At 44.3% G+C, this 24,247-nt stretch overlaps 1 protein-coding gene across 1 annotated transcript in view; it reads right to left on the bottom strand.

Annotated features, from left to right (window-relative positions):
* LOC126245342 (solute carrier organic anion transporter family member 74D-like) overlaps positions 1 to 24,247 on the bottom strand; it is a 200,667-nt gene that overhangs the window by 107,579 nt on the left and 68,841 nt on the right. The window contains exon 2 of the mRNA XM_049948306.1: positions 10,110 to 10,291. Within this exon, the coding sequence (XP_049804263.1) occupies positions 10,110 to 10,250 (141 nt within the window). The 5' untranslated portion in view covers positions 10,251 to 10,291. The remainder of the gene's footprint in view (positions 1 to 10,109; positions 10,292 to 24,247) is intronic.

Here is a 24,247-nt window from a genome sequence, read left to right as displayed (position 1 = left end):
ATTTTATGGATCGGGGCGTGGAATGTAGATCCATTAATCGGGTAGGGAGGTTAAAGAATTTAAAAAGGTACATGGATAGGTTGAGGTCAGATGTAGTGCGATTTGTAAAGTAGTGTGGCAGGAAGAACAGGATCTCTGGCCAGGTGAGTAAAGGGTTAAAAAAATAGGAATTATGCATGAGGACGCGATTTCGTATGATAGCAGAAACACTGTAGTGGTTATCCCACGCACCCGGACTGCATGTCTACAGATCTGTAGGTCAGTCTGGTGTTTCATCCTCTGCCACTCAAGAGCATCATTCCAGGATAACACTCGCCCATACACCGCTTTTGTAACCCAACATGCTCTACAGAGTGTCGACACGTTGCTTTGGCCTGCTCGATCACCAGATATGTCTCCAGTCGCTCACATATGGGACATCATCGGACGGCTGCTACAGCTTCATACACAAACGGCATTAACCGTCCCTGTATTGACCAAGTGAAACAGGCCTGCAACTCCATCGTACAAACTGACATCCAGCACGGTTAGAATACAATGCATGGACGCTTGCACGCTGGCATTCCAGATTCTGGCGGTTACACTTTTTATTAACGTACCAGGATTTCACATTTGCAATGGTTTACCTCACGCTTACATTAACCTGCGATATTGCAGCATGAATCAGTTAAGTATGTTACCTAGATAACAGTATTTCCGAAATTTAATTGCTCTACATTAATCATTTTTTTGTGTTGCGATTTGTTTTCAGGCACTGTATACGGAAATTTTGTCAGGAACATCCATTGGCTTTAGTTTTAAACTATTTGATTCAGTCTGCATCATTATCCTATAGAATTTTATACAACTATTTTACCCATTTTTTTTAAATTTTTGGTTATTATGTTTCTTTATTTTTTCTTTAACGTGTCTGCTTATTAAGTAAGGTTTGAGAAACAGTTATGTATTGTGTGCACGGGCTTTGAAGCAACGGTGCAGGACCAATCTGTTAGACAACACGACCAGTCAATCCGACAAATAATTAGGTCGCGCATTGTCCATATCGACAGCCCCTTAATTAAACCGTCGGCTTTCTCATACCGTCCGTCGGACGGGATGAAGACATTGACGGCGGCGACTCCACTGATGTTACTCAGTGTTGTAGCCTTTGTGCTGGCACAGGATTTTATCAGATCGCTCTTTTGTCTCTCAGAAACGACCATAACAATAAAAACTCGTCACGATTCTGCACACACCCACACACACGTGACTGTCATCCATGCGTAGGATACACATTTATAATTTCATTACAATAACGAAAAAGGTAATAGCTTTCTACAGAAGTTCATTGGCAAGAGTGAGTAAGAATCCGATCTTATTTCCGAAGCTCAACGCTGGGAAAGAGATTCATTAATTTTGTGGGGATTTTACACTTTTATGAAACAACTGATGCTTCAGTAACCAAGTAAGTCACGAAATGAAAATTTTTTTGGCGGATAACACAGCAAGGACTCTTGGCAACAGATGGTAAAGCCGGCAAGTCGCTTGATGGAATAACTTCAGCACTCCAAATATAGTATTAATGGAAAATGTGAAGGCTTTGGCATAGAGAAAACTATGCTACCAAGAGCAACTTCATTAGTTTTAATTTTTATATCATTCTTATAGTCGTATGAGGTAACAGTCGTCGTGGCTGGGCTCCTCAAGAGAGCATCTTCTGCAAGTGTCCTACGCCTAAAAGGACTCAATTGACGTAAACTATATGGTGAGGTTAGGAAACAAACGTGGAAATATCAAGCATTTGTTTTCGGGCTAATACACCTTTTTCCAGTAATGATCCGAAATCTGAAATTTCTAGAAGACAGATATGAATCTAAGAAAGCATGTACAGATATTCAGAGTTGTCGCGATGGAGCCTTAAGATTACAAGGATGTGGCAAATGCAAGTGACCATACGTAAATAAAACAACTACCAACACCCACTCTTGGGTCGCGATGTCAAAAACTGATTTTCCCTTCATAATAGTACGCTTTAAATTCTCTTAGACAGAAGGATCAACATTACATAGTTATTCCTTTGACAACATCTTTGATATGAAACCTCTTCAATCTCTCAAGGCCAGAACATCTGCTAGCGAACCTAAAATGAAAGATCTATCATTTTTGAAGTTTTGGATGAAAAATACAACGTATTACACACAGACTTCCGTTATTCAATTTCGCCGATGCAGCTAAAACTTTTCGTTAAATTTTTTATTCATCTTCTTATAATTCACACAGTGAACCTGCTTAATTCATTTTACGTGAGAGTAATTAGCTCACATGAGTTTTGTTCATTCCGCAAAGAGTTTATACAAATTAAACTCCTGTCTAATACGTTCACAAACGGTTTTCACTTCTCCTATAAAATACAACTCTTTTGAATTTCATGCAGTCCCATGTCAGCATCTTAAATTAATAACAAACCAGGCGCCTGATTGACTTCAGAAAGTACAGGCCATTCAGGAACAATATTAGGTACGTTTTTCCTAGACTTAAATTACAAATGTATTTATACTGTTTGTATACGACCAATATCTATTCGTCGTGCTACTCGAAATCAGAGATACATGTCATGATTCTGGACTGTATGTCGAAATTATCCCACCAGTTGTGCAAGATATGTGAGACAAAAGAAATATCCCCATACTTCAGGAAGAATGTTATAAACCCAATTAAAAAAAAAAAAAAGGCGGTACTGAAAGTTGTAAATCTTACCGCACTCCGCACTATCAATTTAATAAGTCATGAGGGTAAACTATTGACACAAATTACTTACATAAAAGTGAAAAACTGATTCAAGCCGATCAAAGGGAAGATAGCTTCGGTTCCAGGGAACATGCGAGGCAATATTGACCTTACGAAGTACCTTACAAGTTAGACTGAAGAAAGGAAGACTTAAATTTATAGTATTCGTAGATTTAGAAATTTTAACGGAACACACTGTTTGATTTCTGAAGTTAACAGAGAGAAAATGTAGAAATCGAAAACTTATCTACAATCTGTACAGAAACCAGACTGTAGTTATAGCAGTCCAAGGATATGAAAGAGAAACTAAATTGTTAAGGCTTTCGTGGCCACTTGTTGACAAATTGGCCGTTGGCTTCTGTCTCGGGTTCTTCGGCCGACGTTTGTTTCATGATTTTTTCGATATTTCGCCAGTATGAGTTGCTGGCATTGTCAATGCTTTACCTCCATTGCTGATGGTGGAGTAAAGTCGGGCTCGCGGACGCAGATTACCGAACATGTACCTGGCGCGTGAGTTTTGCTATTTGGGGAGCAAAATACTTCACGGTGGTCGAAGTAGAGAGGTTATCAAATGCAAACTGGCTATGGCGGGGAAATAATATCTTCAAAAGAGGAATTTATTAGCATCGAACATAAATCGAAGTGTTTGGAAGTCTTCTCTGAATGTATTTGTCTGGAGTGTAGCCCTGTACGTCAGTGAAACGTGGACAGTAATCAGTTGATAGTAGAAGAGACTACGAGGTTTTGAAATGTGAGGTTGCAGAAGAATACTGATGATTAGATGGGCAGATCTAGTTGACTCGAATTTGGGAGAAAAGTAATTTGTAGAACTTCTGTAACAGAAGGAATCAGTCGGTAGGACACATTCTATGCTACCAAGGAATCGTCGATTTTGTAATAGTAAGAAGTGTTGGGAGGTAAAAATTGCAAACGGAGATCAAGGGATGTATGCAGTTAGCAGATCATACGGATGTGGGTAGCAATAGTTATACGGAATTGAAGATAGGATAGACTAACGTGCAGAGATACATCAAACCAGCGGACTGACGGCCACAACGACAATAACAACATATTGAAAACAAAATTTTAGTTTAGTTTTGCTTAATTCAGTAACGGATTTCTGAAATATATGTCATACTGTTATCCGAAGACTAGTTTTCAGCTTACTTAACGTAACTAAAACGATTAAGTATTCCCCATTTGCAAATGGGGACTTTTTAGCGTACAATTACTTAGAGTCTGAAGCAAATTAGTCGGAAGCTCATCCACATTCTAAATGTTAGAACCCATTCTGGCAGTACCTGTGTGTGAATCACCACGCCATTTAGATCGCTTTAGTGTTATACTTCAATTAGACTCACCATCTGCTGACGTCGTTCGCGACTGAGGGCGCTGTCTAGGACCGATGTCATACTAACGACACAGTACATGATACCACCACGAGTTGAGATGTGGACTTCACAGTACCCAACTTGTCTGTCGTAGAAGCTCAAGCAGACAAAAGTCGCATCATCCATGACGCTCTGTACACGTCAGTGGAGTATTTAGCCGGCAAACGCTAACTGCATCCAGGTCATTAGTGGCTAGTCGACGAAGAGTAACAGGCCAGAATGATTCAAAGGCCCTGACCTTAAGATTCATTTCAAGAGTAACAGTACTGACTGACGGCATTACTCGTACAATCGTACGAAAGTTTAGTGTCTACTTCAGACACTTAGATCGGCTCTATCGTTTGGAATCGGCAAGTAGGCAAGATAGCGAAAAACAAACAAATTCAGAGGAGTACTAATAGGATCGTAATACGTCAATATAACTTATTTGTGTAAGAGAGGTCCTCAGAGAACTTAAACAGAAATCTTTGCAAGACAATATCTCACGAAACCCGGTTGGAAAAATATAATATAGAGAACCCATAATAGAGGAAGTGTATGAAAAAATTCTACGAGGTCAGAAAGTCGGAGCACAATAAAGTGGAAACGATGGGGAACGAAACTAATCGTTCCTTTCAAAAAAACATGCTGGCATTCGCCATAAGTGATTAGGTAAATTACGGAAAACCAAAATGTGGATGGCTGAAAGGGAATTCGAACAAGCAGTCTTCCGTATACGAGTATAATGCCTTGCGCCATCTCTCTCTGAGAATACGTATGACAATTACTACGAACTCCCATTATTGGCAAACTCTTTTTCTACTTTCTTGTGTGGAGATTTTACTAAAGTATATTTATCTCATTGGAAAAGGACACATTTGAAAAGTGTTGCACCAATATTAAATGGTGCACAAATCTTCAATATAGTACTATAATTCATTACCTACTACAAAGTAAATAGGCCACTTTGTCTTTGCAACTTTTAGAAGCAGAAATTCGCTTCGAAACATAAAACGAAATGACTAAGCGAGATGGCGCATTGGTTAATGGCCCTGGACTCGCATTTGAGAGGAGAAGGGTTCGTATCCTCTCCGGTCACTCATACTATCGTTGTATGTGTTTTCCTTAAGTCAGATTGAGAGATAGATACTTTGAAAAAGACAGCCGATCCCTTTCCTTGTTCTTGTCCAAGTTGAGCCAGTGTTCCGTTTTTAATCTCTAGGTTGTCAGCTGAGTGTTAAACTGCAATATTCCGCCCTCTCTTAAAATTTGATGTAAATAGTTGTCGCCTACGGAATTAATGGGGATAGAAGACGGTAATACTTAGGAGATTAAAATCAAATAACAATGAGTAAACTGCAATGTACCTTACAGTTGTGGTTTTCAGTTTGATACATCTATCCACGCTAATCTATGCTGTGCAAGCCTATTTATCTCCACGTAACTATTGCAATGTGTATACATTTGAACCTGTTCACTGTATTTAAGCCCTGGTCACCCTCTACAAATTTTACACGTCCTCCCCCCCCCCCCCCCCCCACTTTCCATTACCACACTGCAATTCCTTGATGCCTTAGGTATGCACTATTAACTGACCCTGTCTTTTCGTGAGATTGCGAATTTCTTTTTCACCCAGTTCGATTCAATGGTTCTTCATCAGTTACTCGGCTCACCCACCTAATTTTCAGCATTCTTCTGTACCAATACATCTCAAAAGCCTCTGAACTGGTCACTGCCCGCGTTTCACTTCCGTGCTAGGTTACGTTCCACTCCAATACCTTAAGAAAAGACTTCGTAACACTTAAATTCATGTTCTAGGGGACTGATGACCTCAGATGTTAAGTCCATAGTGCTCAGAACCATTTGAACAATTTTTTTAAAATTCCTATTCCATGCTAATAAATTTTACATTTCCAGATACGCCTTTCTAGCAATTGCCAGTCTGCATTTTATATACCCTCTACTTCGGCTATCGTCAGTTATTCTGCAGTGCAAATACGGAAACACATCAACAAACTTCAGTGCCCCATATCCCAAATGATTTATATCAGCATTGCCTGATTCAATTCGAGTATGTACCGTTACCATTGTTTTATTTTTGTTGATGTTCATCTTACAACGTCTTTTCTAGACGCTGTCCATTCCGTTAAAGTACTCTCGAAAGTCGTTTGCCGTCTGTGACACTATTACGTCAGTGGAAATCCTAAAGATTTTCCCCCTGAGCTTTAATTCGCTTTCCAAATTTCTCCTTCAGACAGTTTGGAACTAGAGTAGTGCTGGATGTTTCAAAATTTTTTATTCCCACAGATTTGCCCCAAACATAAGCTCTTCGTAAGAGTAACTGTATTGTACGCTACCATAGGGTGGCCAATATATCTGTGAAATGACTTTTTTTTTTAATAAATGTACGCACATTTTCCTTGAAGCATATAATATTGATGCATATTCTTTTTGACAATGAAGAGGAATGAAGTGGGGATGGAAAAAACCAACCAATTAAAATCGATACTAGTATAACCAATATTTTTCGATTTTTGTTTGGCTACGATTATAACAGCTACTTTTATTTCTCCTGATAACAGTTTCTAAACACAATTTTTTTGGCTTGGTAGGTGGTTCTGTGGCTTCTGAGGGATTACTACTGCCTTTGAATGACATCGTTTCAGATGAAAGGAATGTACTTATACACTCCTGGAAATTGAAATAAGAACACCGTGAATTCATTGTCCCAGGAAGGGGAAACTTTATTGACACATTCCTGGGGTCAGATAATCACATGATCACACTGACAGAACCACAGGCACATAGACACAGGCAACAGAGCATGCACAATGTCGGCACTAGTACAGTGTATATCCACCTTTCGCAGCAATGCAGGCTGCTATTCTCCCATGGAGACGATCGTAGAGATGCTGGATGTAGTCCTGTGGAACGGCTTGCCATGCCATTTCCACCTGGCGCCTCAGTTGGACCAGCGTTCGTGCTGGACGTGCAGACCGCGTGAGACGACGCTTCATCCAGTCCCAAACATGCTCAATGGGGGACAGATCCGGAGATCTTGCTGGCCAGGGTAGTTGACTTACACCTTCTAGAGCACGTTGGGTGGCACGGGATACATGCGGACGTGCATTGTCCTGTTGGAACAGCAAGTTCCCTTGCCGGTCTAGGAATGGTAGAACGATGGGTTCGATGACGGTTTGGATGTACCGTGCACTATTCAGTGTCCCCTCGACGATCACCAGTGGTGTACGGCCAGTGTAGGAGATCGCTCCCCACACCATGATGCCGGGTGTTGGCCCTGTGTGCCTCGGTCGTATGCAGTCCTGATTGTGGCGCTCACCTGCACGGCGCCAAACACGCATACGACCATCATTGGCACCAAGGCAGAAGCGACTCTCATCGCTGAAGACGACACGTCTCCATTCGTCCCTCCATTCACGCCTGTCGCGACACCACTGGAGGCGGGCTGCACGATGTTGGGGCGTGAGCGGAAGACGGCCTAACGGTGTGCGGGACCGTAGCCCAGCTTCATGGAGACGGTTGCGAATGGTCCTCGCCGATACCCCAGGAGCAACAGTGTCCCTAATTTGCTGGGAAGTGGCGGTGCGGTCCCCTACGGCACTGCGTAGGATCCTACGGTCTTGGCGTGCATCCGTGCGTCGCTGCGGTCCGGTCCCAGGTCGACGGGCACGTGCACCTTCCGCCGACCACTGGCGACAACATCGATGTACTGTGGAGACCTCCCGCCCCACGTGTTGAGCAATTCGGCGGTACGTCCACCCGGCCTCCCGCATGCCCACTATACGCCCTCGCTCAAAGTCCGTCAACTGCACATACGGTTCACGTCCACGCTGTCGCGGCATGCTACCAGTGTTAAAGACTGCGATGGAGCTCCGTATGCCACGGCAAACTGGCTGACACTGACGGCGGCGGTGCACAAATGCTGCGCAGCTAGCACCATTCGACGGCCAACACCGCGGTTCCTGGTGTGTCCGCTGTGCCGTGCGTGTGATCATTGCTTGTACAGCCCTCTCGCAGTGTCCGGAGCAAGTATGGTGGGTCTGACACACCGGTGTCAATGTGTTCTTTTTTCCATTTCCAGGAGTGTATATCGACACAAGTGTTTATGAACAGATTCGGCAGTAAATGTTGGTCAGTGGATTAATTCATTATTGAAATTTTAACTAATGCCTTGTAATTGTTCTTAATAAATGGTATATTTTGCTTACTGTCTAATTGTTCACTTTACTTTTTTGAAAAAGCATTTTTGGTTTAGTCAGTAAAAAGTCAATTGAAATTAAATTCCCATTAAAAAGTAAAAATATATATTTCATTAAAAACTACTTCTTCAGTTGAAATAATTAAACAGAAACAACGCCAAAAATTTTATTCAAAAACATAGTATTATTCTCTCATTTTTGTGATATAATGAAAGAGAAAGGGATTTATGAGAACAGTGACAAACGAAAAACTGAACAACTCATTCATAGCTTAATAAAAACAGAAAGTAGCTGCCTGTGTTTCCAAAATGTGCCTTTATCTGCTTGTAGCCCTTAAAAATAGACAATTTAACGCGAAAAATACCGTTCTGCAGTCTCAGTTTTACGCTTTAGCACTGACCATTCACAATACCAGTAAGTGGTATGATCCTCGATTGCAACATGGTTTTTGAACAGAAATATAAAAAATTAGAAACAGTGGGAGAATACTAGAGAACTTTTTTGTAGTTCTCAACCCCTCAATACTTTTCGAGCAAAGCAGCGAACAGTGGACGGACTAAGTTCTTTTTTAGTTACCTATTTATGCTGATATTTTGATTCTACGTTTGCTTCAACATATAACGCGAAATTGTTCAACCTTTGTTCGATGTCTACGTTTATTGCTGTAAATAACAGAAATTAAAAACCGATAATTGGTTATCAAACAGTGGAAAATCCAGGATGGAAAGTAACAATATTTTGAAAGGAAAGTAGCTACTCACCATATATTGGAGGTGCTTGGTCGCAGATAGGCACAACAAAGCTTTCGGCCAATAAGGCCTTCATTGTGGCTTCAGCTGCCAGAGGTTGCAGTCCTGTTTGTGTGAGTTGCATTTGTGTGTGTGTGTGTCGTCTGTTTTCGACAAGGGCCTTGTAGGCCGAGAGCTTATATTTCGATAATTGTTTATTTCAGAAAGCGCTTATTTTGAGAATTTCCGTCGATAGTACTGCACAAGATAGTAAACAAAACGAGGATGATGGAATGTAGTCGAATTAAGTCGGGTGATGCTGAGGGAATTAGATTAGGAAATGAGACACTTAAAGTAGTAAAGGAGTTTTGCTATTTGGGGAGGAAAATAACTGATGATGGTCGAAGTAGAGAGGATATAAAATGCAGACTGGCAATGGCAAGGAAAGCGTTTCTGAAGAAGAGAAATTTGTTAACATCGAGTATAGATTTAAGTGTCAGGAAGTCATTTCTGAAAGTATTTGTATGTAGTGTAGCCATGTATGCAAGTGAAACATGGACGATAAATAGTTTGGACAAGAAGAGAATAGAAGCTTTCGAAATGTGGTGCTACAGAAGAATGCTGAAGATTAGATGGGCAGATCACATAACTAATGAGGAAGTAATGAATAGGATTGGGGAGAAGTTTGTGGCGCAGCTTGACCAGAAGAAGGGATCGGTTGGTAGGGCATGTTCTGAGGCATCAAGGGATCACCAATTTAGTATTGGAGGGCAGCGTGGAGGGTAAAAATCGTAGAGGGAGACCAAGAGATGAATACACTAAGCAGATTCAGAAGGATGTAGGTTGCAGTAGGTACTGGGAGATGAAGAATCTTGCACAGGATAGAGTAGCATGGAGAACTGCATCAAACCAGTCTCAGAACTGAAGACCATAACAACAACAACAGTACTGCACACTTTGAGACGTAAAATCGGCTCTCGTAAATAACTTATCACCAAAGCAAAAGAAAACGAGTGCGATCTTACCCTGACGTCGTCTTGCGCCAGCAGCGCCTTCTCCTCCGGGGCGTCATCTGTGGTCAGGTTGGCCGCCTCTTCGCGCAGCAGGCTGCGCACGCAGCCGTTCTGGGGAATCCCCCGCGAAGCCACCATTTCCAACTGCGTCATCCTCACCAGCAGCTGCCGACGCTGCTCATGGTCGGATTTCCCTAAACACACTGATTCTTTACACACTCTTAGGGCTGGTGACTGAAGAGTTTATTACTTAGTCCAACGTTTCTTTTTAGACACGAGATAATGACAAGTGGCACGTGTTAGTACACTACTGGCCATTAAAATTGCTACACCAAGAAGAAATGCAGATAAACGGGTATTCATTGGACAAATATATTATACTAGAACTGACATGTGATTACATTTTCACGCAATTTGGGTGCATAGATCCTGAGAAATCACTACCCAGAACAACCACCTTTATACGTCTGGGCATTGAGTCAAACAGAGCTTGGATGGCGTGTACAGGTACAGCTGCCCATGCAGCTTCAACACGATACCACAGTTCATCAAGAGTAGTGACTGGCGTATTGTGCCGACCCAGATGCTCGGCCACCATTGACCAGACGTTTTCAATTGGTGAGAGATCTGGAGAATGTGCTGGCCAGGGCAGCAATCGAACATTTTCTGTATCCAGAAAGGCCCAGAAAGGACCTGCAACATGTGGTCGTGCATTATCCTGCTGAAATGTAGGGTTTCGCAGGGATCGAATGAAGGGCAGAGCCACGGGTCGTAACACATCTGAAATTTAACGTCCACTGTTAAAAGTGCCGTCAGTGCGAACAAGAGGTGACCGAGACGTGTAATCAGTGGCACCCCATACCATCACGCCAGGTGATAAGCCAGTATGGCGGTGACGAATACACGCTTCCAACCGCGATGTCGCCAAACACGGATGCCACCATCATGATGCTGTAAACACAACCTGGATTCATCCGAAAAAATGAAGTTTGGCCATTCGTGCACCCAGGTTCGTCGTTGAGTACACCATCGCATTCGCTCCTGTCTGTGATGCAGCGTCAAAGGTAACCGCAGCCATGTTCTCCGAGCTGATAGTCCATGCTGCTGCAAACATCGTCGAACTGTTCGTGCAGATGGTTGTTGTCGTGCAAACGTCCCAGTTTGTTGACTCAGGGATCGAGACGTGGCTGCACGATCCGTTACAGCCATGCGGATAAGATGCCTGTTATCTCGACTGCTAGTGACACGAGGCCGTTGGGATCCAGCACGGCGTTCCGTATTACCCTCCCGAACCCACCGATTCCATATTCTGCCAACAGTCATTGGATCTCGACCAACGCGAGCAGCAATGTCGCGATACGATAAACCGCAATCGCGATAGGCCACAATCCGACCCTTATCAAAGTCGGTAACGTGATGGTACGCATTTCTCCTCCTTACACGAGGCATCACAACAGCGTTTCACCAGGCAACGCCGGTCAACTGCTGTTTGTGTATGAGAAATCGGTTGGAAACTTTCCTCATGTCAGCACGTTATATGTGACGCCACCGGCGCCAACCTTGTGTAAATGCTCTGAAAAGCTAATCATTTGCATATCACAGCATCTTCTTCCTGTGGATTAAATTTCGCATTCTGTAGCACGTCACGTTCGTGGCGTAGCAATTTTAATGGCCAGTAGTGTATTTGATCTTGATACGTCGAAAACATGAGGCCCTTTATCATTCCCTAGCAAAATCAGAACTGGCATATTATGTCTTACAAGAAAACATCACCAATTTGGTGTCACATATTAAGGAGAGGGGAAAAAAGGCCACTTGCAAGATGTCAGCCTCAGCAATCGATCCCGTGTGAAAATTTAGGCCATAATTCTGATAGTGCACCTTGTGACCTGAAATCACAGGTTTTAATTTCTCACAAACTTCGGTAGTTTGTCATTCGCTCCGCCCACAGTTGCTGCATAATGTCGAGTGCGAAATACTGTATAATGGGGTGAGTAAAAGGCTTGTGTTCATAATATCGGTGAAGGACAAGCAACAATGCCGAGACTGCCAATGATCTCTTCTCTACAGCTGCACAGCAAGCCTATCGCTTACGGGAATCGGTCAAATGCTGCAAGTAATGAGGGTAATGGGCAATATGCATTACGAGTACATACGTAATGTGTGGATAGGTTGACAATTTGGGTCTGACAGAAGGCGTGCAGTCCGTGTATTCGCAATGACCACTGTGTCCGGATGGCGCATTGGTCAGTGCATCTGCTTAGTAAGTAGGAGACCAGGTTTGGAACACGAGTGTGGCACAAATATTCAACCTTACCCATTGATTTAAATTACTGCTCAATTGTGGCCAAAGTCTGTAATTCCTTGCCGGCCGCTGTGGCCGAGCGGATTTAGGCGCTTCAGTCCGGAACCGCGCTGCTGCTACGGTCGCAGGTTCGAATCCTACCTCGGGGATGGATGTGTGTGATGTCATTAGGTTAGCGGTTTTAAGTAGTTCTAAGTCTACGGGACAGATGACCTCAGATGTTAAGTCCCATAGTGCTCAGAGTGATTTGAACCATTTAGAATGAGTGCGTCATTAAAAATGTAGCGTAGCGCTATATAGTTATTAACATCGCTGTCGTGTGTTATTTTCTTTGGATTGTAAAGCTGACACTGTTGCTTAGGTTTATACCGTATATGAAGTTGATATATTATGTACGCCTATTACTTACCTCTTGTTCGCGTAAAGTAGATGCTAAATTTTGGCCCAAATTTTCGCTTGGGATCGATTTCTGTCGCTGATGTCTTGTAAGTGTAACTACAGGCTTCAGTATCAACAACGTAAGGAAAAAGACAGATTGCTACTCACCGTAGGAGGTGACACGCTGAATTGCAGACCAATGTCAGACATGGCGGTAATGTGCGTGAGAAGTATGCGTGCTTGTGTCAATGATCGTGTGAGTGTTTCGTTTTCTGAAGAAGTCTTTGGCAGAAAGCTAAATATATATCAGTCTTTTCGTTGTGTCTGCTTGCAACTCAACGTGTCATCTTTACAGTGAGTAGCAATCTATATTTATACAGTTGGTATCTTGCAGTGCTGCCTTTTCCTCTTTAAAATATGAGGTCAAGTTGGTGATGTTTCCTTGTTGGAGAAGGAGGAACTGAAAAGGAACGTTTCTCCTTTTTTTACATTAGATGTGTGACTCAATATCAAATGTCACGCTCTTGCGGAATCAGCCCGTGAGTCCGCGAAATAGGCGCAGCTGAATCTATGCCGTCGTCATCCCAAGATATTTCGCAATGCGCAATGCTTTGAAGAGCCCCGTCATTAAAAAGTAACTCAAGTGAGACAAAGAGTAGCTAAGTCGACAGATGCCACCAGCCTAGTGACCCCTGAGGTGCTCAAGACACAGAACCACGTTATTTCCGATGTTCCTTTTGGGTCGATGCCAGCACTGCTGCCGCGTATATCGTCGCTGTAAAACGTCACAAGCGGCACAGATGTCGGTCGTGTTTACTACCAGCCAATGTCTCGAAGAGACTTTTTAAGTCCTGGTGACTACTGTCTGGCTATTTTCTAATTTCTTGATTGGTGAAATTATGCAACTGGTATTTGTACGGCTGCATAAACGAATTAAGGCGTTCAGTGGCTGTATATGTTGATGAGGTAGGAACATTCATACTGCACTGCAGCAGGGCTCCGCTGCAGGCAACCTCTGTTAGCTTCCCGCGGTTCGCAAGCACAATGTGGCAGAATGGTACCTATACAGTGAGGGACACAGTACAAGGGACTGAGTCAATTAATGTTGCAGTGTTACGTTACATAGAAATGAAGTGAGAGCATGAAACACGAAACCAATACTTAGCCCATACGTCTCGAAAATCATTAGTGGTCGAATTCAATAATTCAATTACTATTTTTCGGGAAGATGCTTTTCAACAGTCTGCTACCCATACACTCTAGGCGGCTATTTGAAGACGGTAATAAGATTGTCCGAGTTTTTCATTCAGGCATTTCCATTTCTCAGTTTTATGGTTTTCGTTCGGAGTTTGCTAGTTTCCCATCTGGCGTCTTCCCATGTGGCAGATACGAAAATGCTCCCTAGAAATGGCGGGTCCCGGGGAAATTAAATAAACTAGAACAACGGGAGGAAAGATCTCGAAGCTGTATAGAAGGCAATCTGTGTAGGACAAATCAAATCTGAGATAAAATCAGCTGCGACAGAAGCCGCATCACTGTTCTTATCCTGTACAGACTTTCCGATGTTGCCAGGGGACTCACAGAAAAGTTTAAATACGGAGGTTATCCAGAAAGTAACAGACGTTTCGGTCCATCACAGCGGTTTACAGGAGTACAGCCCCCGTCTTGGTGCCCTAATGTACCTACACTCGGTACGCATCCAGCGGTGGTAGCGTGTGGTCTGTGTCTCTGCTACTTTTCGTCTGAAGTGTTAAAATGTGTGTTTCATTAGAAAATCCCGCCACTTATGAAGTGTGCTCTGTGATTACAGTTTTTGTTGGCAAAAGACTACAGACCGGTTGAAATTTATTGCGCCCGCATCTCGTGGTCGTGCGGTAGCGTTCTCGCTTCCCACGCCCGGGTTCCCGGGTTCGATTCCCGGCGGGGTCAGGGATTTTCTCTGCCTCGTGATGGCTGGGTGTTGTGTGATGTCCTTAGGTTAGTTAGGTTTAAGTAGTTCTAAGTTCTAGGGGACTGATGACCATAGATGTCAAGTCCCATAGTGCTCAGAGCCAAATTTATTGCGATCTTTGTGATGTGTACGGAAAAGGAATAATGAGTGAAAGACGAGTGATGCAGTGGTTCATTCAGTTTAGAGAAGGCCGTACCAATGTTCACTACGAGGACCTCACTGGTAGGCCTAGCCTTGTGACTGAGGAACTGGCGATGAAAATCTGCATCAAAATTCGTGAAAATCGTCACTTCACGATTACGGAACTTTCGAAACATTTTTACCGAATTTCACGGAGTTTGGTACATGAAACTGTGACGGAGAAGTTTGGTTTACCACAATTTTTGTGCTAAGTAGGTTCCCAAAACCCTGACGGAAGACCACAAAGAACCGAGACTGGCTGCAGGACTGACATACGAGAAGAATGCTAATAAAATTGCTCGATCGTAACTGGGTGAAGCATGTCAACTGTGAAACAAAAAGGCAGTCAATGGAATGGGGATACAAATTCTCCCAAGAAACCGAGGAAACGTTTGCAAATAATGTCAGCAAGAAAGATCATGGCTATTGTGTTTTGGGACTAAGAGAGTGATTCTCGTTCGTTTACTCGAACGTGGCACAACAGTTAACTCAGAGAGGTATTGCGAAACACAGGCATACTTAAGGCGGGCCATACAAAACAAGTGTCAGGGAAAAAATAGCGTGAACGTTTTGTTTTTTTCGTGACAAGGTACGTCCACACGCGGCCAATCGCATCTGAGAGCTTCTACGGGGTTTTGGATAGGAGGTGTTTGATTATCCACCATACAGATGGAATTTGGCGCTAAGCGACTACCACCTCCTCCCAGCAATGAAGACATGGCTCGCTAAACAACGCTTTGATACTGACGCCGAACTGAATGCCGGTATAAACCAGTGGTTCCAATCGTAGGCGACTTATTTCTACGGAGACTGTACTGAAAACCTTGTGCCATGGTATGATAAGTGCCTCAATTTGAATAGCAGTCAGTAGAAAAATAGCTTAAGAGTGTAACTTTAAAACTTATATAATAAATATTGTTAATTTTTTCGTAAAAATCGACTATTACTTTCTGGATAGTCCTCGTAGCAACATTGTGTGTAGGAGATCTGACACATAATGAAACAGAACTCGAAGATCGAATTTCAAAATTATTGCGGGGTATGACAAAAATTAAGAACTGCTTCTGAAGTCTCCATTTGTTTCTGGAAAGCGTTAAAGAACAAAATACATTCGTACTCCTTTGTAAACGAAAGAATAATAATGCAATGTCGTAAGGAGGACAGAGGATACGTCTTCATATAGTCTTTGTATTCTACGGAAGATAGACTAATTCAAAATACTGATGACTTTTTATTCCTCGAACTTATTACGCTGTCGTAGCAAGGTGAGAGGTGATATTACCACAGTGTACCTCCTATGTCCGCCTCCTATGGCGGATATGAGGGGGGAGGTCTCCTCACTGTCTTGCCGGCGGATTTCGAACAAAATGCACCAACTCTGGAGTTTACAGTTCCAGTTTAAAGAACGAAATTAAGAAGTTCATTTACCCATTCTGAAGTTTAAGCAACTTCTGAATGCATGACGCAAACGTCACAGGATTTCATATGCAGCAAATGAAATGACTTGGACCACAGATCCCTACAGTACTGAGGATTACGAATAATTCCACGGTTACAGGATCAGACTCCAGTGGGAGGTGATAGGGTACATTTGATGAACTGCATGCTCCTGCAGTCTTGATTAGAATACCGGTAGTCGTTGTATAACATTGAAGAGAGTTAATACAGAGGTTTAACGACAATAATTCTTCCCAAGCGCCTTACGCTAATGGAACCGTGAAGGGACTATTAGATAAATGACATCAGAAGTACATTCCGCCACACTTGCTGCGTATTCATCTAGAGATACTGCTCGTTCTACGTCTTCTTATCGCATAGAACTCCATTGTGGCGTGCCTCATGTGATTGGCCTCTTGAGTCACCTTTATGATTGAATACCCTATTATTCTGAGTAACCCAATAAACATTTCTGAGTGATACAGTGAGTTACGTAGGAGCCACTAGCTCAGTCTTAATAGGTTGAGTCAGCCCATGCCCCCTCCACCTAAACGCGTCACGCCAGCACAGCACGCAGTTAGCTGATTGCGTCCACGTGCGTGCCTCTGTTCTCGTAACGCTGCTGATGGGGTTCTTCCTCGCGCCTCTCCACACGGCCAATCAGCCGCCACGGCGGGAGTTACGCCCCGACCCATTCACGTTTGCCGCGCGCGAGAGGCAGCTTGCTCTGCCACCCGCCAACGGGTCAGGCGTCGGTGGACAGTGCACAACTCTACACTTTCATTTTGCCACTTACCGTCCTCTGTCATCAATACACCATCGTGCTTCTTCCGCAACACTGTCTTTATTTTGGCGCATATTGTACCGAATGGTGTGACACTGTACAGGGACGTCAGTGATACTAGGCAACCATATCGGGAGTTCGTACACGTGGCTATGCATATCGGGATAGTTCGCAACAGCTCTTACGAGTTATACACTGCATCTTTTCAGCGACAAATACTGCCCTTCAAACAATGAATTCTTCCATATAAATCTGACTATACTGCAATGTTTCTTAGGTACCATTGCCTTTGATCACTGAACTGAGTGATCGGTGATCATACTGCCATCGGTTCGAATCTTACCCACAGACAATGGTGGGATTTGGATTTGTATATGTTATAGATACACATTGGCACTTTAAGGGTACTCTACTACATGGATAACGTAGAAACTCGTCGTAAAACATTCGAGGGGGTGCTGAAAAGTAATAACTTCGAATTTGTTACCTGAAAACTCTTAAAGCATTTTAAATAAAACAAATGTTGGTTGGTTGGTTGGTCTGGTGGAGGGGACCAAACAGCGAGGTCATCGGTCCCATCGGATTAAGGGAGGACGGGGAAGGAAGTCGGCTGTGCCCTTTCAAAGGAACTATCCCGACATTTGACTGAAGCGATTTAGGGAAATCACGGAAAACCTAAATCAGGATGAGCGGACGCGGGTTTGAACCTTCGCCCTCCCAAATGCGCGTCCAGTGTGACTACAAATGTTATTAAAATTCTACATCGTTATTCTTTATGTCTACATATTTATTTCTCAACACAGTTACCCTGACGACGAACACATTTCTCCCAACGAAAGACCAGTTTGTTGATATCGACATTGTAGAATGATTTTGGAAATTTGTAGTAAGTTCCTATGGGACCAAACTGCTGATGTCATCGCTCCTTAGGCTCACGTACTACATAATGTAACTTAAACTAACGCCAAGGACAACACACACACACACACACACGACTCGAACCTCCGACGGGCGGAACCGAGCGAACCGTGGCAAGGCGCCTCACACCGGTTTTGTTACAATGTTTCCACTTTTTTGCGACAAAACGTTTTATATTAAACGTGGTTAAGGCTGTTTTATTTTGACAGAGATTTGGGGAAATTTCGGGCAAAATTGAACTTAAAATGGTAACACTATTATTTATCACATGTACCAATCGATGTATGTTTTATGGCCTCACCGACTTATTAAAGAGGATTCCCTCAAATTCTTATTGAATGTAATCTGTCTAATTTTATCTTATTGTATTTATTGTACTATCACGGTTGTTAAGGGCGAGATCAGACTTCAATTGTATTATACCTACGGTAATCGCACGAAACGCAGACCGATTACACCGGGTGTGTAAAGTATAAAGGAAAACCCGATACGCCGCAGCGTGATGTCGGGAGGCGGCAAGGGAAATGTTTTCGTGTTTATCTTCAAGGCTGACAACCCACAGCCATGCGCGTCTCTTTCCGATCATCTAGAATGGGAAAAATAGTGTGGTGTCACCGCCAGACACCACACTTGCTAGGTGGTAACTTAAATCGGCCGCGGTCCTGTAGTACATGTCGGACCCGCGTGTCGCCACTGTGTAAGCGCAAACCTAGCGCCACCACATGGCAGGTCACAAGACACGGAATAGACCTCGCCCCAGTTGTACGGAAGACATAGCTTGCGACCAGACGTACGAAGCTTTCCTCTCATTTGCCGAGAGACAGATAGAATAGCCTTCAGTTTAGTCCATAGCTACTACCTAGCAAGGCGCCAATTGTATCAGTGCTAATAGCTTACTAATATTCAAGAGAGATGTATTCCAACAAGAGAATTAAAGATAAGTATTAAAACGCTACGTACTTTTCTTCTTATTCATTAATAAGTCTCATGTTCCAGAACTTCAAGCCCGTCTGCGTTAGTTTAGCGTGCACCTAGCTACCTCATTGTGTCTAGACTGTATGAACTGGACACAACATTATTGGCGACGAGTAAAAGAGTTTGTATTAATTTTCTTGTGTCATGGCTTCGCCACAATCTCCAGATGTACTGTCCGACTTTTTTCGCTTGCAGAATCAGCAGACGCAGGCGTTATTGGAAGCCCTTGGACAGCTCGTCCAGGGTCAACGTGCGCTGCAAAACGATGCGGCAGCCGCCGCTTCTTCGCTCCCGCTACCACAAAACGCTGTTGCACCTCCCTTTCGGCCATACGTGGCGGCCGAAGAGACCTGGCACGAGTGGTCTCGCCAGTTCAACTTTCATCTAGCAGCCTACAGCCGTTTTTGCTTTCTTGTGTCGATGTGTCTACCTACCGTGTGATTGTGAAATTGTTTCCCCGACGCGACGTAGCAACTCTGTCCTACGAAGAAATTTTGTCTGCTTTAGATGCCTATTTCAAAGAAACAGTAAATGTAGTTGCAAAACGGTATACGTTCTTTCGTACAAAACGTACGGCCGGTCAGACTAATCGGGAGTGGGTAGCAACTTTGCAAGGACTTACTCGGGAGTGTGCCTTTGAATGCGAATGTGGACTTCCTTATTCAGATACAATGGTGCGTGATGCAATAGCACAGTACGTTTCTGATGTTCGCATAAGGGAACAGATTTTGAAACTCGTAAATCCCTCCCTTCAACAAGTGATAGACATATTGGATAGGCAAGACACACTTGACTTTGCTCAGGAATCATTTGAAACTTCGCCAGCCGTGTGTCACATTAACCGGCCCGCCGGCCGCGCTGCCCGGGACGCTACACGGCCCTCGCGCCCGTCCGCACAGCAGCGGCAGCCTAGCTCGCAAACACGTGCGCCGCGTAAGCAAGCAACTGCAGTGAAATCATGCCCGAGGTGTGCAACTAGACATTCGCGTGAAAATTGCCCGTCACGCCAAGCTATTTGCTTTTACTGTCAAAAGAAAGGACATGTTCAAAGTGTTTGCCAGAAAAAGCTTCGATCAGGCAATCACACAAATTCCAGGCCTTTTGCTTCGCGCCGGAATCGACCCCAGGACAATCAGGCTCGTGGACCTTCGCCCATGGACATTCATGTGGTTCATTCCCACCCGTCCAGTGACACTTTAGCTAACAGTGACTGTGTTCGTCCCACAAACAGTGTGCGTCGACGTCGCAGGAAATCCCGTAAAGTCGCAAGTGCTTCTGTACATGTATCAGTTCAAATTGCACGTGACAGTCGCTCTTGTCGTCCGCAGGACAATAAACTTTTTGTGGACTTAGACTTTGAAGGCAAAGTGATCCCCTTCCAGCTCGATACCGGAGCTGCAGTTTCATTGCTCAATCACGACACGTACAAACAACTGGGTGCCCCGCCGTTGCGTGCCGCAAATGTTAAGTTAACTAGTTACTCAGGACAACAGATCCCTGTGTTAGGACAGTGCAGCCTTCTTGCAACATACAAGGGACAAACGAAACTTGTGTCATTTTACGTTCTTCGTTCTTCTACTGCAGTGAACTTGTTTGGTTTAGATTTGTTTCAATTGTTTAATTTGTCTATAGTAAATCAGGTCCTTTCAGTGAATCAGACTGTGCCTTCCGCCAGTGTTTCTAGTCTTTGTGAAGAATTTGCAGACATTTTTGCACCGGGCCTTGGTTGCGCTAAGAACTATGCAGCACATTTGGAATTGGAAGACAACGCGCAACCGAAATTTTTCAGAGCGCGCAATGTTCCCCACGCATTGCGTGATGAGGTCGCAAGAACATTGCACGATTTAGAATCTCAAGGTGTAATTGAACGTGTGCAGGCTTCTCTCTGGGCCTCACCCTTAGTAATATTGCCAAAACCTTCCGGAAAACTGAGACTTTGTGTGGACTTCAAGGCCACTGTGAATCCACAACTTGTGACTGCAACTTTTCCTTTGCCCCGCCCGGAAGATCTTTTTGACAAACTGTGCCCGGGAAAATATTTTTCCAAATTGGACCTCGCAGATGCGTACTTGCAGATACCTGTGGACGAAGAATCCCAGCGCGTCTTGGTGGTAAACACGCATCTTGGCTTGTATCGCTTCAAAAGACTGCCATTCGGGTGTGCATCCGCACCTGCTTTGTTTCAGCAATATTTACAAACTGTGTGTGCGTCGGTCCCTACTGCTGCGAACTATCTGGACGATATTGTGATCTCAGGAACGACAGAAGCCGAACATTTGCAAAATCTCCGAACATTATTTCAGGTATTGCGTCAGAATGGTCTTCGCTTGAGGAAGGACAAATGTGTGTTTTTTGCTCGGGACTTACCTTACCTGGGGCATGTCATAAATGCCCAAGGTATACATCCGAGTCCAGAGCACCTCCGGGCCATACAGGATTTACCTGCTCCGCAGAATTTGAAACAGCTACAGAGTGTGCTGGGTAAAATTAATTATTATGCAAAGTTTGTGCGCAATGCTTCTTCCATTTCAGCTCCGCTTCATAGCTTACGCCGTAAAGGTGTTCCGTTCGTCTGGACGACGGAATGCGAACGCGCCTTTCGCCAGTTGAAATCGGCGTTACTTTCAAATACTTGCCTTACGCCATTCGATCCCCAGAAACCCCTTTTGTTGATGGTAGATGCATCGGATTTCGGGATCGGTGCTGTGCTTGTGCACAAAGATGGCTCGCATGATCGCCCTATTGCCTTTGCGTCAAAATTGCTCTCATCTGCGCAAAGAAATTATTCACAAATAGAGAAAGAAGCTTTAGCTCTCGTGTTTGGTGTTACCAAGTTCCATGACTTCTTGTATGGTCGTCACTTTACCATCATCACAGACCACAATTCATGTCCGCAGAATTTCAGTCATTCTGCAAAGCCAATGGTATTCAACATCTGACTTCCGCGCCGTTTTCGCCTCAGTCAAACGGTGCCGCTGAACGATTGGTCCGGACTTTCAAGTCCCAGATGTTGAAATTGAAAGAGTCGCATTCTCGGGAGGACGCATTATTGCTCTTTTTGTCTTCGTATCGCTCTCAGCCCCGCGATGGTCGCTCGCCGGCTGAGTTGCTCCATGGTCGTTCTCATCGCACCTTGATGTCTTTGCTGCATCCGCCACATCAGGTTCCTGTGCAGCGGCAGACTCCTGCTTTTGCTCCTGGCGACGTTGTCTATTATCGCACCTATCGCGGTTCACGGCGTTGGCTCGCAGGGCGCATTCTTCGCTGCCTCGGCCGCGCGATGTATTTGGTATTGGGGGCCTCTGGTGAGGTGCGTCGGCATCTCAATCAGCTGCGCCTCTGTCGTCGCCTGGGTTCTGCCGCTCCCCGTCTGCTTTCAGCGACGGTGCCGTCAGGTCGGCGCCTTGGGGACCCATCTACTGGCTCGCCTCATCCCCAGGTGTTACCGACGCTGCCTTCCATTTTGCCTCATGGCGTCGCGCCGCCGCCGCAGCCGCCGCCGCCGGCGCCGCCCGCAGCGGACGCTTCGCTGCAGCCGCCTGGCGCCTCCCTGGGTCACGCGCCGCCGCTCGCTTCCCGTGACCAGCCGTCCTCCGCCATGGACCTCTTGCCCGCTCCGGACCAGATGTCGTCTTCGCCCGTCGGGTGCTCCGACCACATGGAGGTCGACCCTTCGGCCCCTCTTGTCTCATTACGTGCGCATACACCTCATGTTGACGTGCACCCTGGACTAGGTTTGCAGGCGTTTCCTAGCTCCCCTCGGACCGAATGGCCGGGTGCGGGTGGCACAGCCTCGCCTGTTGTTAGGCTCCCCACCTCATCGCATACGTCAACATGGGGTCCTCCCCACGGCGGGCGGAAGCCTTATCTCACGACCGTTCGCCGATTTGCGGGGGAGGAATGTGGTGTCACCGCCAGACACCACACTTGCTAGGTGGTAACTTAAATCGGCCGCGGTCCTGTAGTACATGTCGGACCCGCGTGTCGCCACTGTGTAAGCGCAAACCTAGCGCCACCACATGGCAGGTCACAAGACACGGAATAGACCTCGCCCCAGTTGTACGGAAGACATAGCTTGCGACCAGACGTACGAAGCTTTCCTCTCATTTGCCGAGAGACAGATAGAATAGCCTTCAGTTTAGTCCATAGCTACTACCTAGCAAGGCGCCAATTGTATCAGTGCTAATAGCTTACTAATATTCAAGAGAGATGTATTCCAACAAGAGAATTAAAGATAAGTATTAAAACGCTACGTACTTTTCTTCTTATTCATTAATAAGTCTCATGTTCCAGAACTTCAAGCCCGTCTGCGTTAGTTTAGCGTGCACCTAGCTACCTCATTGTGTCTAGACTGTATGAACTGGACACAACAAATAGCACATGTAAGTAACAAGGATTCGTGAATGTGGATTATACAGACTCTCATCTTCAAACGTGGTACTCATCTGTAGGAACGAATATTAAATTAAAATAAAGCTGTTGTAATACTATGCTATTGGTAATGCTACAACAGTAAGGTCGTTGACGTTGGCTGCCATGGGCAGAAAAGTTGTCGTCTCGAAGTGGTTCAGCATGTGACAGTTTCTTTGCGAAGTTGGCCAACTTCTCGTGCGGGTATTGTAAGAATTAGTTTGATTTTAATTCTGCATCGCGAAACAATAGCAATATAATATTCGATTACTCATTCGTTTGAGTGCTGTTATAATTAAAATTTGAAGAAAATGACGACCATGCACCTACATCGTCTCAAGATTCCGGATCACAGTAAATAAAGAAAAAAATGGTGACAAATTTACAACTTCTTGGTTGGAGCATTCTGATTTTAAGACTTGGCTGAAGGGATCTGACAATAAAAGCTTGTAGTAAAATTTGTGCTAGTGATCTTGTGTGTGGAATGACTGAATTATTAAGACACAAAAAAGTGCCAAAAACTCCAAAGAGATGGATGTTATATCAGAATGTGGGAATAAATCAACATTTTAACCAAAAATCTGCCTCATGCCACTAAGGTATCAGAAGTAGAATTAAAAATATGAGGATTTCTTCCGTAATAGGATCTACCTATTTCATTAGCTGATGACTTTGTGGCATCGCACTAATACGAAACTTGTTTCCAAAGTCTAAATGTTTAGAAGATGTAAATCTAGGAAAGCAAAAAGTAACAAATATTTTACGTCAAATCACAGGATCGACCTATAAACAAGAAATTGTTGATTTTATGA

The sequence above is a fragment of the Schistocerca nitens genome, chromosome 1 (assembly GCF_023898315.1).
Source record: "Schistocerca nitens isolate TAMUIC-IGC-003100 chromosome 1, iqSchNite1.1, whole genome shotgun sequence".
Lineage (NCBI taxonomy): Eukaryota > Metazoa > Arthropoda > Insecta > Orthoptera > Acrididae > Schistocerca > Schistocerca nitens.
This window is presented reverse-complemented; position numbering and strand designations above follow the sequence as displayed.